General features: G+C 49.5%; 1 protein-coding gene across 2 annotated transcripts in view; it reads right to left on the bottom strand.

Annotated features, from left to right (window-relative positions):
- MTF2 (metal response element binding transcription factor 2) overlaps window positions 1–14838 on the bottom strand; it is a 421361-nt gene that overhangs the window by 268127 nt on the left and 138396 nt on the right. For both annotated transcript variants that reach the window (XM_078646339.1, XM_078646340.1), the window contains one exon: window positions 11766–11866. In XM_078646339.1, coding sequence (XP_078502465.1) covers window positions 11766–11866 — 101 coding nt within the window. The remainder of the gene's footprint in view (window positions 1–11765; window positions 11867–14838) is intronic.

Here is a 14838-nt window from a genome sequence, read left to right as displayed (position 1 = left end):
ACTGCTACCTCAACGTCTTATCTTATTGACAAGACATAAAAAGCATGTAGATATTACTTAAGGCCCTGACTAATCTTTAAACAAACTTCTATTGTATATAGCAACTACAAATTAGCCTCTCTATGCAGCCTCTAAAAGATCATCTAAACATTTCCTGACACCCATGGATCTGAAAGGCAACATGATCATTTCAGATAAGAACAGTACTTGATTTTCATTGTCTATATAGCTAAAGAACAAGTTACCTACCTTCGATAACGATGTATCTGGTAGAGACAGTCTAGACGCAGATTGCCTAACTTAGAATATTCCTTAGGTGTCAGACTGGTCTGGAAAATCTTGCGCAGCAGCACCTCTGAGTGCCGGGGGGCGGCACCGTACGGCTCCGCCCGGACGTCGTTCATGAACGTGACGTCAGCTGAGCCATATATGCCCCGCCGTGGCGCACAGACATCAGTTTTCGTCAGAAGTCTTTTCCGTGTGAGAAAGCGAAGCAACCATCAAAAACTGTGAAAATATGGGAACAGTGTGCAGACAAGCATTTACAATGCAATAGGTCTCCCAGTATTAAAGTTTGAGCTATTGGCATTGTATATTACAATGTGTTACATTAATTTGTTATCAAACTCTGAATTGTTGTATAAAGATGATTTGTGTCACGTGACTTCCCTACCATCTCCTGCATGGCCTGCTGCCTGCAATGTCGTAATGCAAGAGGATGTTCCTGAAAGAACTTTACAATCTACTTCAGCAAATGTGACTTTGCCTATTCACTGGATCAACAGGTGTGAATGAAAAACTCCGACTCATAGCTTCACAATAAAGTTAACAGTAACGCCAGGGCTGTAGCAAGCACCCCCACCTGCAGAGACATGCTTTGAAGTGGTGGGCGGCGGGCAGCTGGCTCTCAGTCACTCACACCTTCTCTATGAAACTGGCTGACAAGTGACCCAGACTTTGTTATTTCTCACGAGACGTCTTATTTCCTTTTTGCACAAATTACACAGAGTGCCGAGGAGTAATGGTATTAAAGAAAACAGGAAGCGGAACATCTGAGCAGCTGCTTACACCAAGAGAGTTCCTCTACAGATGTTCCAAATGTTTTCAACGTAATCCCTTCTAAACAGTTCCCTTGGGAATTGTTTTATGCAGCTCATGCAAAATGTGTACTCTGCCAGCGGCAGAAAAAGTGAAAAATACATGCATGGGCGCTGTTAAATGTCATCTCATCTGGGGCCGAGTCTTGAAGGTGTGCGCTAGGGACGGACGCAGCTGGGCGCCTCATTTAAGCCCTTTCACTGTCATGTGTACCTTTAACTCGGAATTTCTCAAAGATTGTGGATAAGCTGCATTGCCCACAGTTCGGAAACAGTGAGCATTATTGCTTCTCTGTTTCCCAGCGTTGCTGCCTGCAGCTTGTGTACTGTGAGAAACTCATAGTTAAATGCATGTACCTTGGAGAACGGAACAGCAGCCCTCGCCGTGCTCTGCTCCATCGCTGCTGTTCATGCTACCTGCCTATCTTGAATACCACTTTTCTTTCAATTGTGTTCACCCCTTGCGTCTCTCTCTGCACCAGTCACACATACAGTAGTGTCGGTGTCACACATACAGTAGTGTCGGCCCAGTCTCTCAGTATACTGTCATACATTTTTTCAGGCTGTCTCCATAAGCATTGCCTCGCTCACTGTCTCTGTCTATTTTAGCCTCGCTCAGCATTCTCCCTTCTCTGTCCATCCCCCCCGTTGTCTAGCTGCCTCTCTTCTCTCTTTGTGTCTCTTTGTATGTCTGCCCATCTTCCTCTAGCCTTTCCTGCCTCCCGTTCTCTCCACTACACCCTTGTTGTCTCTATGGTCACAGCTGTATGACGTTATGTTTTATATGTCCCTGTCAGCTTGCGTGCCTCACCCTGTCCTTGCCACTGCCCAGGTAAATCAAACCTTCCAAAATAAACGAAACCGTGTGTTTCCTGTCCCCCCTGCAATGGGACATATTCTATGTGTCTCCGTCCGAGCCCTAAGTCCTCCCCCGTTTTTGGGCGCTGCCTCTCCTGTGTGGTAGATTTTCCTGGGTAATTTGTGCTGGCATGGTTTGAATGAGTCTGGGTGAGCGGAAACACAAGCTGCGTTTTCTTTGCAGTGCATAAAATTATGAAACGTACCACATTTATTAACAACAGAGCGGTGTCATGCAGTGCAGCCCTGGTGAAAAGCAAAACATGCTAGAGGGTACTTTAAATCAATCATAACCCTTTCATTCCTAGTCGGCACAAGTGTGCACATTTGCAATACGCTGGAGAGCAGACCGTTCCAACTTTTGAATTTAAGAATTGGGGCATAGCACATTAGTTGCACTTGTTTTCCCCACATTCCAACTCGAGCAAACTCGGTTTTTACACCGTCTGCCCACGTAATTTGCGCCAGGTTTACCAGTGAGAATCATGGCGGCAAAGCCTGCAGGCACGCAGAGTTGGTTTCTTGATCTGGGTACACATGACTTGTTGCACTGAATCAGCAATTGTGCCGGACTAGGAATGAGGGCCTCTTCACGGAGTAAAACGATGATAATACGGAAAATGGATGGGCACATTATCTGACTTCTGTTTTAGCGCAGTTCGAGAAAGGCTGCATGGATTACATTACCTAACGTGGAGGTGAAGAACACTGGTTCTGATCCATTCCCAACATATGACCTACCACCAGCAGATATTGGCCGCCCAGCCAGCACTTCATCTCAGCGAACCTGCTCCTGTACTCCCCAGCTGGTCGTGTGCGCGTGAGGAAAACTACCGTGGGGCGGGACTTCCGTTTCCTGCTGGAAGCCGCGCCCACGGAGTGCCTGCCCAGGAGAGGAGCGGTGGCGGCTGAAGTCCGGAGTGGCGGTAAGTGGGGGCGGGGGGGCGCTCGGTGCACTTGTGGGTGTGTGTGTGCACGCGTGTGTGTATGCGACAGCGGGGGTAGGTTCTCTGTATGTGTGGGTGCGTGCGTGCATGGGCGCTTGTGTGTGTGTGTGTGTGTGTGTGTGTGTGTGTGTGTGTGTGTGTGTGTGTGTGTGTGTCTGTGTATGCGTCTGTGTATGCGCATGCGTGTTTGGTGAAAGAGCTTCCCGGGAGACAGCAGCTGAGCGCGTTCGCGAGCGCGTGCCCCGCTCAAATAGCCTCCTTGAAGAGGCAATGCGCGCGGCCAGCGCTGTCTCCTGGGAAGCAGAGTCACTGACAAAAGATCTCCTGGCGGGCACAGCGCTGACGCGCTGTTAAACGCCAGGAGACCTAAAAAAGAAAAAACAAGGCATGGGGAAAAACATCACTATAGAAATACAGTGCCAGGCATCGTAAATTGTAAACTGATGGGGGGTGGGGGGGGGGGACTATAGCACCACTCTGGGAGGTACCTCCGCAATTGTTAAGACCAAAACCTCCCCTTGAGGCAGAAGATGATGCAGAGCATAGGCAGGATTCAAACCCTTGGCCTGTGTGAGCCTGTGCCACCAGAGGCACAAGACTTACCATTGAGCCATAGCTCCTTGGCAAACCATCACAGCAGCCGGCAGAAAGGTTGTAACCGCAATATAAGACAGTGAAGGACAACCAGATCCCAGGAGTAAAGACAAACTACCATAAGGCGTCACCCAAAAGGAGAAGTCAGATCCGAATAAGGGACCTACCGAATGTAGCATTGTCAGAGACTGTAACCCCTAGAGTGCCGGGGAGGCAAGAAACCTTAAGCGGTAGAAGAAAGGATTAAGACTCACAACCGGCAACCCAGGGTTGTAAAGGACACATGGCATATGGGCCTACTGTCCAAATAAAAGGACGGCTAGAGCAGAGTCACGAAACGGAATGTAGCCTCGTGAGTCGAAGTGAAGAGAAGACATCACACCGCAGAGGAATAAAGCCACCCAAAGGGAGGCGAAGGCAAGAAGCCCAACCTGAAAATGTTGTTGCAGGACGGGCGGGCGTTAAGCAACCTGCAGCTAGACTATGTCTCTACCAGATACTTCGTTACCGAAGGTAAGTAACTTGCTCATCTGATGGAGACGTCTAGCCGCAGATTCCTCAACTTAGAATAGATACCAAAGCCATAACCATAGAGGAGGCAGGACTGCAACTAAACCCCACTGTGGTCTAAAAAGAACCTAGCCGTCAATAAATTACCAAGAGTGTCGTCGACCAAAGGACGAAACACAGTGAGGACAGAAATGACAGCGCAGCCAACCATCAGACCCCTATGCCCTGAAGAGAGCGGGAATCAAGGGGAGGCTAGGGCACCACAGCCCATCCTGAATAACACTAAAACCCCCATATGTAGAGGGGATGAGAGAAGGAAAACACCAAGCCAGAACGCTTGTGCCTAATTGAAAAATGCCGAACTTCGAAAGAAGACGAACATGAAGCCAGAGCTAGCCCCAGCTAAACAACTCGAACAGGGTAAACACTGTTGAACCTGCTCCTGTAAAGATACGAAGGAAGCAGAATACTGACCCCACCCAGCACGGGTCGACATGAAACAAAAACACACCTAGTAAAGAAACTGGCGTGAAAAGAGAGTTCAGCATCTTGCATGGAATATAACTGAACCCCCATGGCGTGAAAGAACTGCAGGATGCGGCAGTCGACAAAGCAAATCCAAAGGACTGGTTTAGTGGTATGGAGGAGAGAACGAATAGCGCCCTCACACATACCACTGAGTAAGAGTACTGCGGAGACCCTTGCCAGTCGGACATGTGAGGAACAGCAAAAGGATGCCCCTACACAGCCCGAAAGACACTCACACGTGGCCAGGAGGAACACCAGGAAGCAAGACAACAGGAACAGCTGAGATGCGCCCCATAGCAAGAAGGCAACGTGCCGTACAAGCCATGAGGAAGTATATGGTGCAAAAAAAGTCTCAAGAAGATGCTGAAACCCGGCCAAACCCAGGCACTAGGGTACGCTCAAAAGCACCAGCAGTCATACAGAAAGTATATTCCGTCAGTCCGGAAGTTGAGAACAGTTCCCTCGCAGGACAATTTTAGAAGGAAAGAAGAGACGAACAAGGGAGTACTTAGGACCAACTCACGGGTCCAAGACGCCAGGAAGAACGGGATTCAAGAAGAACCATCTCCACGAGTCTGCCATATTTAAGAACACTAGTGGGACTTAGAAATCCCTGCGCGAAAGCAGCGGGGATGTGGAGAAAACTGTTGGGGAATAAGCCAAAAGGCCATAACAACCTACAACAGAGAGGTCCACGCCAACTCCCTCCTTGGTAGAACAACCCATAAGGGGCAGGCACCAAAAGCCGGACCATAGGACAAAAGCAAGATGCCAGGCCATGTGAGTTAGATACCACCCAGCATAGACCCAGACCCGGAGTCTAAGCACTACAGACAACCGAGCGGTGCGACACTGCGGAACGCAGTAAAAGGAGGTTATATGAGCCCCAGAGGGATACCCATAATGAACACTCCACAGGAGCGTACAAAGGCAAAGGCAGACACCTGCCACCAGCCAATACCCCACACAGGGCAAGGGTTAACCCCTGGCAAGAAGGGGGGGGGGGTTCACTTGCAAAACAGACAATCTGAGGACTTGAAAACAAAAACAACCCAGCCAGACGGCTATACAGACAATACAGAGGCGCCAACCTGCCCCTGACAAAAGCTGGTCCGCAAAGGAAGACCGCAACGAAGAAGAAAAGTCAATCGGTCAGTGGCACGGCAGAATTACGGCAGCCCTGACAGAAGCCTGGAGATCGAGTCAGCGTGGGACCCAAAAAGGTCTATCCCATTAAACGGCATGTCTTGGAGGCTCTCCCGGATATTATCAGGGAAGCAACTGTCACGCATCCAGGCATGACCCAGGCATGACGGCGCAATGCCACAGACCGCGCAAGAGCACGGCCCACAGAGTCAGTGGTATCCAGGGAGGAGCATATTGTAAAATGAGCCATTTCCTTGCCGTGGACAAAACGGAGTAACTCAGGGCGCAATTCCTCCAAAAGGGAAGGAACAAGGTTAGCCATGGAGTCACAGAGTGCAGAGGACACATGTGCAAACACGCATGTAGTGTTTACAGTGCGAATGGCCGCGCTAGAAGAAGTAAAAAGCTGTCTACCACATGCATCCAGCCACCTGGCTTACCAGGTGGGAGGAAACAAGGGCAAAGTGGAGGAGTCCTGCAACCCAAAAGCCGCCTCAATTACCAGGCCCTGAGCAGTAGGGTGGAGGAACAGACAAAGTGTATCTCCTGGGGCGGTGCCTGCCAGCAGTAGCCTGATCAACAGGGGCTGCGGAAGAGTACCGTGCCCATGCGCCACACAGGCTTCTAATAAAGCACCCCCAAGGGCTAGCAAGAGCTCCACAGTAATGGGCTCGAGATAGAGCTGATCCATTAAGGAATCGGGGATGAGGGGTGCCACAGGAGGCTGAAAGCAGAGGATAGCAGCTGCCCGGTTGACAACTCCGCGCATAGGCAGCCCCTAGCTCAGTAGTCACCCTAGGAGGAGACAAAAGGCCGTCTTGTAGGAGACTGTTGGAGGCTCATTCTCCCAGTTACCATTAAGAGCAGGACGGGAGACCGACCCGAAGGCCATGCCACACTAGGGACCTGCACCAGTGGCCCCCGACCAAGGGAAGCAGCAGCAGCCTCCGAAAAGGCCACGGCGGATACCAGAGTCGCCCGACCCCGCTGAAGGGACAGAAACGAGTAATCCGGAGGGAGGTGAACCCCAGGCATGGACGCCGATATCTATGAATGGATGAACACCGGCAGCGATGGATGCACAGGCCGCGGCATCGGTGGGCACCGTGTCGAGTCGACTGGACATTGACGGGCCCCGTGAGGGATGCTACCTCAGCGTCGAGCAAGGTCGAGGGATGCGTTGCCCCAGACGTGCGATCAGGCTTAGAGCTGAGTGTGGGTTTGGACGTCGGACCCGTCAGTGGGTCCAACGTGGTGCCCAGCTCGGAGCCCAGCATCGCAGACGCCGCTTCCGCCGTCCGCGCAGGAAGCCGCCCAGGGCTATGCGCTGACTGGCAGAGTGTGCTAGATCGACCAGGAGAGTCTGGGCCATGGCTCAACGTCGTCGCCTCGGCTCCAGAGTTGGTGCACACAACCGTGGTCTGGGAAGGATCCGGCGACGAGGGTCCGGCCTAAGTACCCTCCGCCTCTGTGGGGCCCGAAGGCATGCCAGGGAGTGAGGGGGACTCAAAGTAGGCCTGAAGAGCCTGGGATTAGGCCTCCATTAGGGCGTGCGTCGCTCCAACTCCTGTAATAGAAGGGTATGGAGGAGGTGACTTCCGGGCGCCTGTAGCTGACCCCTTACGAGAGGAATGGGCGCCAGCGGCACGCCTACGAGAGGTTGGACTCAGTGGTCGCTTGTGGATCCGCTTACCTCTTTTAGGGCGCCGGTGACAGAAGCGGCCTCGAGAATGAGCTCCCTCTGGGGAGGGAGAGCAGGGACGAGAAGGAGTTGGGCCAGAAAGTCGTGCGGCCAACAACTTCAAACGGCGTTCCCGTAAGGACTTCAGCTTCATCTGTTGACAGTCACCGCATTGCTTGGAAACATGGGGGCACACCCAGGCACCACATGCAAATAAGGTGCGGGTCAGTGCCAGACATCTGACACGCACAGGCCTCACAGGCTTTGAACCCGGAGGGCATTGCACACTGTTCCGGTACAACACCAACGGTGCCGAGAGGGGCCCAAATCAAGTCCAGGAACTGCTGGTTTCCAGGATCCGCATTGTGACGCAGAAAAGAAGAAAACTAATGTTGTCACACCGGGGCGGGGCATATATGGCTCTGCTGACATCACGTCCACGGACGACGTCAGGGTGGATCTGTACGGCACCGCTCCCCAGCGCACAAAGGTGCTGCTGCGCAAGATTTTCTGGACCCGTCTGACGCCTGGGGAATATTCCAAGTTAAGGAATCTGCTGCTAGACGTCTCTATAAGATACAGTATTATTTCAGGTGTGGTGTCAGTGCACTATACATGGAGCGGTGGAAAACTGAAATGCAAGATCTAAGGTGTACCACAATTGGGCAGTGTTGCTACTTTGTGCGAGTAGGGAAGTGTTGCTAGCTTGTGCAGTGGTTTTGGTTACTAACGAAGGCTTGAAGGAACTGACATGTAAATTTCTGTTAAGTGGGAATAGGTTGGTTGCAGTTCTCCTGTGTTCTATCCCGACGTTTCAAAAACAAAAATAGGAGTCTAGTATTGACTTTTGCCATCAAGCTCCAATCTGGAAGCCTGATTAAGAACAGGAAGTGGAATAAAACACAATTATGCCCCATTCCCTGCTTGTCTTTGCTTTAGTTAAAAAAAACATTTGCCACGTCAAGTGGTTTGCAAGTACTTCTTGCAGGGTTGCTGCCTCAGAGCCATGAAAGTTTCCCTTACACGCTGGGTCAGCTTGAGTCCAGGCGCTCGTGCATGTCATTCACAAAGACAAGGGATGTCTCAAATAGGGGCCAAAATCTGGTGCACACTGTAGCGGAGGCCTTATGCCTCTAGACACATGGACAATTGGGGATAGTTATGACAAGCTTTCAGTTCCTTAGTCTTTCAGGAAGCTGCTCAAATGAACACTTGATATTGTCACGAAAAGGGTCTAGTTAGAGCAAGCTAGAAATACCTAGATGACACTCCAGGGACAGAGTGGAGCACTAATTAGCGGAATGGAGGCCAGGTAATCTGGAGTGAGTGTGACTACAAGGACTTGCCCTCTAGCCTGTCCTCGTGAAATGGGTATTAATACTCCCTGTGCATTAATATTTGATCTGGTGACAGGCAAGTGAGTCTGCAATTTTGCTCTTTAAGTGTTGCACATCCAGTAGTGCTTTCGAAACCTCTGACTTGTAGGACAAAAGAAACAAGACACAGAGAGGTACTAACAGTTGAGTCCTTACATAAGCCCCAGACCCAGAGACGCCATTGGGAGTGGGCGGAAACATGTCAACACAAATGAGGGTGTGAGGACATTATATTCACTGTAGACAGCCATATCACTTAGTGGTTAACCATGTCAGAGGGATCCAATATTACAGGGAAGCGGAGGTATCTTCTAGGTAGTTTTACCATACTATAACTAGACCCCCGTCAGTGAAAATATAAACCAATGCTCTAGGGAATATGGTTGAGCACATTCCGGTTTAGAACTACCAGGATGAAACACGTAGATGAAGCATCAATAGGGCGTGTACAAAAATCCGATTTGGGGTGCCATCTGAGACACTAGTTAATAGATCTGGATAGCTAAAGCTTTTTTATGGAAAAAAAGATTACATGATACATTTTGTTAGGGTACAAAGCTTGGGAGGCGGTATCCTGTGATCCCACACCACTGTTGCTGAAAACCGGTCTTTCCTTTCTAGAGAGTGACGATGTACACTCAGTAGCACTATTCTATCTGAATTACAAGGGCTGAATATACGGTGCTCAACTACTAGGAGTGGCCCGGCTATGCCTCAAGAGGGTGTGGCTTAACGGCCAGATCGGCCGACTTTGACGCTGCGGATCCAGGTTCGAGTCTGGCTAGAGGCTCAACATCAGTGTGATTCTGGGCAAACCACTTAATCTACCCGTGCCTAAAAAACACATGAATGTGTCTTTCCATAATGCAACTGGCGCTCATGTAAAGCGCTCCGACATCATGGGGTCGAGTTCAAGCAGTATAAAAACTGCAACAACAAAAAAAGATTATAAGTGGCTGAGGTGGGATTCGAACCCATGCAGCTAGAGTAAAAAGGTCACTGGCGTGCAAAAATACAAGGGCTGAATATACGGTGCTCAACTACTAGGAGTGGCCCGGCTATGCCTCAAGAGGGTTTGGCTTAACGGCCAGATCAGCCGACTTTGAAGCTGCGGATCCAGGTTCGAGTCTGGCTAGAGGCTCAACATCAGTGTGATTCTGGGCAAACCACTTATTCTACCTGTGCCTAAAAAACACATGAATGTGTCCCTCCATAATGCAACTGGCGCTCATGTAAAGCGCTCCGATATCTTGGGGTCGAGTTCAAGCAGTATAACAAGTCAGGTCCCGGGCGGGCCAGCCAATCACAGCGCGACCCGGGGAATGACGTCACGGGGGTGTCCCGGGCCGGCAGCCAATCACAGCGCGGCCCAGGACAAAGGGGCGGGACTTAAAAAAAGACCGAGAAACGCCCCCGAATCGCGTTTTCACAGAGAAAGCGTGATTGACAGCCAATCTCTTCCAATGGCTAGCCTCCATTTATGGAGCTAGCCAATGGAAGAAGGGGCGGTTTCAAGTCCCCACTATTGAGATAACATTAGATTTTGCCCTGGGCAGAGCAACTGCTACGCAGTTGCTACGGCCAGGGCGAAACCTAAAAAGGTCAATTAAGATACTGTTAGATTTGTTCACAGTAAATATAATTTCTTACAATGTCAGCAGCACCAGCAAGCACTCGTGCTCTTAAAAGAGAAAAACAAAACTGGTCTGGGTATGCCTGTGTTTCCATCTAAAGAGCTCCTTGTCGAACAGTGCGGAAATTACCGTTTCTATAGAAGTAGAACCAGTTCCATATAACAGGGCTACCATACTTGAAAAATAAATGTACGAGTATTCCCCCCACCCCCTGCAAGATTAACAGAGGTTGGGATTAATTGAAGTATTTCACACATTGCTTAGTTGTTCTAAATGAGTCACCCGAAGCTGGATGGTTATTTACAGACATGGGTTTCATTCTTACTGTGCTGTATGGCTCAAGCTGCACCTCCCTTAGAAGGCCCAACAAGGATGAACTCTGGGTTGCTTGTGTTCCCATCTAGAAGAGACCTGGCCTTTCAGTTCGGCCAGGAGTGTTCCTGCTGGAGCAGGACCAAGTACAATTTGCATATGACTTATTTCTGTTTACAGCAGCACAAAAGAAACAATGGACTGTAAAGCGTCTCAAGCAATTACCAGCGGCTGAGAATAATTCAAGCATTTTACCCACACTTTTTTGCTCTTCCTGCTCCCAACAGCATATTTCATGGTATAATCAGTATGAAGTGGATTGCTACTACCAACAGCGACTTTGTGAACACAATTCTTGCCGTCTGATCTTAAACGGCTCTACCACCTCTCAAGTCAGCTGGCCACTCCCCAGACAGACTGAGGAAAACTTTAGGAAAATAAGACCACATAACCGAATATTCCAGGAAGCCCATATTCAGCTGTTCTACGTAAAAGGCTGTATACCACAACAACCCACCCCCTTTTATTTTCCAAGCAGGTATCGATCTCTAAGCCTCCGAGGTGAGAACTTTAATGGAGACTTTTTTTAGAGACTGAAAACGACTCAACCTGAAAACCCTTCAGTGAGTTTAGAATAACGTCCTGAATCCTATCTAATCAAATCCTCCTAACATTCAGAAGAAATTTAACAAATATTTTCACTCTTCCTGAAATGTTTGCCACAATCCCAAACATTCTGCAACATGTTTCACATCAACAGTCTGCCCCAAGCGAACTCTCGTTAAATATGAACCTACAAGTCAATCTTTAAATTGCCCAGATTGCTCCATGTCCCTCACTCCAACTATACAGTCTAAGTGACTATTGTTTACTCCTGTTTTCAGGGTTTCATGCAATGGGTAATTTCCATATAAGGTGCTTTATTGCTTCTCCGGTTTTGAGAGCTACAGAGCAATGCTCAATTAAACAACAATAAAACATCCCAGTCAAACCAAACATATCTTTAAACTCCTCCTATACAAAGGTGGATGTCAAAACACAAGGCTCAATAGGACTGTCTGATCTTTGTTTTAGCTTCATACCTTTGTAGTTGTTGCGAACACACACTGTCGGCACAACCATTTTTCATCAGAGTCAATCACGTCAGAATCAATATTTGGCGTGTGGCATAGCTGGTGATAACCTAAAGAAAGAATGTGGTCATGATTTATTTACATGCATAGTAATACATAACCAGACTATACATATTTTCCTTTATGAAAAAAAACCTCTAAATATAACAGGCTGCCAAGTTCACACTGGAATTGTCAGACTTGAATTCGGAGATGAAGGTCTGATGATTACCCTTATTTAGTGAATTGAAATACAGTTTTAAGAATAGATTTACAAATGAAAATATACATTCAAACCACCATATGCCCCACTGTAGAGAGGCATGACAGTACTAACAATTTAACACATTAAATGGCATTCAAAGTTTTATTTTAACAGAATTTCAAGAACACAAAGAAAAAGTCTAATCAGAGCTTTAAAAACCGAGGAGCACGGAAAGAGCATCAGGAATCTGCATTAGTCTTATTTTATTTATGCGTTCTGGGGAAACTCTCGGAAACGGACCCTGCCTGGAGGCATTTTCACCTTGCTGGTTGTTGTTGTGTTGGTGATATCCACAGCTTGCCGGACCCGCTGCGCAGGTCCCGCTGCGTGTACAGCCGCTGTGGGGCATTTTGAGGCGGACTGCTCACCCTCATATCTCTAGTGCACCGGCAGGGCTGCGAGCGCTCTAGCAGGGACTCCATTGCCCAGGAGTCCCTGCCTGTTCCACCTGTGGACGCGCTCCCTGCCGGCCACGCCCCCTGTCCCTGGACTTGGCTAAAGCTGCACCCTCCGCACTCTCCTGCGGGAAACTCTCGGAAACGGACCCTGCCTGGAGGCATTTTCACCTTGCTGGTTGTTGTTGTGTTGGTGATATCCACAGCTTGCCGGACCCGCTGCGCGGGTCCCGCTGCGTGTACAGCCGCTGTGGGGCATTTTGAGGCAGACTGCTCACCCTCATATCTCTAGTGCACCGGCAGGGCTGCGAGCGCTCTAGCAGGGACTCCGTTGCCCAGGAGTCCCTGCCTGTTCCACCTGTGGACGCTCTCCCTGCCGGCCACGCCCCTTGTCACTTCCTGCTTATTTAAGAGGGTGGAGCCACCGCTGCGCGGTAGCGCGCGGTAGCGACCGGGGCGAAGACCGGGCAAAGAGCGGTCCATTTGAGGCCGTTCGAGGTCTGGTCTGGGCCCCTTCTCTTACGCCCTAGCTTTGCCTTCTTACAAATTGGTATCGTCCATTACCCCCGTCTAGGCTGGTAGTCTATTATTGTAAATATGTGTACTCGTGCTACCCGCAGTAGGGCGGCTAAGGGGTTCACAATGGTCCTATGGATGATTTTATTACACGCACAAATATTGCCATAGACCAAGAGATTACCAAACTTCAAACTAGAGTGTCCCTTGACTTGGCGGCTGCTAGGAAATTGTCATTAGATTTTGCTAACTCCAAGAAATCTTCCCTAGGGCATATAGCATCAGCCATCACTCCAAAGCGTTTGCACAACCAACAGTGTGTAACAACGATGGCGGATGTTCATGACACTCCGGTTTTGCCTATCCCTTCGCCACCCTTGTGCCCACTACCTTTGTCCGTAAGCCTGTCCACTCCTGTGGTTAGCCCTCACCACCATCTTACCCCCATTTCTCATTCCCCAGATATTTCCGATGCGTCCACTTGCTACGGTAGATTTGATAGTATTAAGGACAATCTGCACAAAAGAAAGCGCTCCCCTAGATCGACTCCTTCATACAAGAAGGCTAAAATTATGGGGGCACACATATTTAACGTTGTTAACATCCCTGTTAATGGTAGTTTGGGAAGGCATGACACTCTCCCACAGGCTCCTCGGTGCACGGATAATGACGGCGTAGCACCGGCTGCCACCAAAGGCAATATACCCATAGAGAAAGTAGATCTCTATCTAAACGACCAGGAGGGGAGGGAAGGGGAATTCATAGGAGTAGTTTGGGAAACCCTAAAAAGTCTCTTATCTCCCCTGGATTTAAGACTCTCTCGAATCGAGAACCATCTCTTAGAGATGGAGAAAAGTATTATAGCCTTGGCTACACTTGGCTTAAGAGGTCTTGAACACCAAGGTTTGATAGAGAATAATATAGCTCCTCAGGTTTTAATCCCTTCCCCTACAGCCCCGCATAGTCTAACTTCCCACTCAACTGCGCCCTGTCCCACACAGCCAATCCCTAAACCCCGTACCAAGATAGTCGCCACTACAAATTCTGCACCCCTGTCCGGGGCTAATATCCCAAATGCTTCCACCTCACAAACCCACACTCGCACCAATATGGCTGCTCCTAGGAGGCAGAATCCTAGTAGTTCCACCCACCGGCCTACTCAGGGCTCCCAGAACAAAACTTCCTTCCGTCCTACCTTGGGCCCACACAACAAGAGTAATTTTCGAGGGGGGTACATTGATCTCCCTCCAGAAGCCAATGACTACGTGGTGGTGTTGACAGGTGTGCCGGAGGCAGCGATTGGCCACCACGAAAACCAATGGTCTCTAAAGAACAAGGTCATGCACTGGCTCAATACGTACAGACCGATTCCTAATGGCAGGACGAGTAGAGTTAAAATGGTACGTAGAGTACCGTGGGTGGGTTCCACAAGGAAATCTATACCCGGTGATTGCATAGTCGTGACGTTTGAAGACTAACACACGGCTAATTATATTTGTTCCTGGGCTGCAGAGGATGGGGGTTCATCCATTGCCCCGAGGCCATTGTCCTTCTTTTATCCACCTCGAGATGTATACTCACATGGGGGCAATTGGTCCATGGTTCGTCATCAGCCCAGATGGGGGTATTACACTAAAGAGCACAATCCATCTAGAAGCTGGCTCGGGATTACAACCTCAAACAGGTATGACTGTCTTGAGGATGTTGATTGACTGTTTAAGCCCCCTGACCCGGCACCACCTGCTCAGCTTCCAGCACCCCTGGTGGAAGTTGTTTTTTTTTCCGTTGTCGTCTACCCTTGTTGGGACTAGCCCTGTCCCCCCTATCCAATCCAGGGCACAGGCCTTGTCTGTACAGGGTTCGCTGC

Source organism: Lissotriton helveticus, chromosome 1_1, assembly GCF_964261635.1.
Source record: "Lissotriton helveticus chromosome 1_1, aLisHel1.1, whole genome shotgun sequence".
Lineage (NCBI taxonomy): Eukaryota > Metazoa > Chordata > Amphibia > Caudata > Salamandridae > Lissotriton > Lissotriton helveticus.
This window is presented reverse-complemented; position numbering and strand designations above follow the sequence as displayed.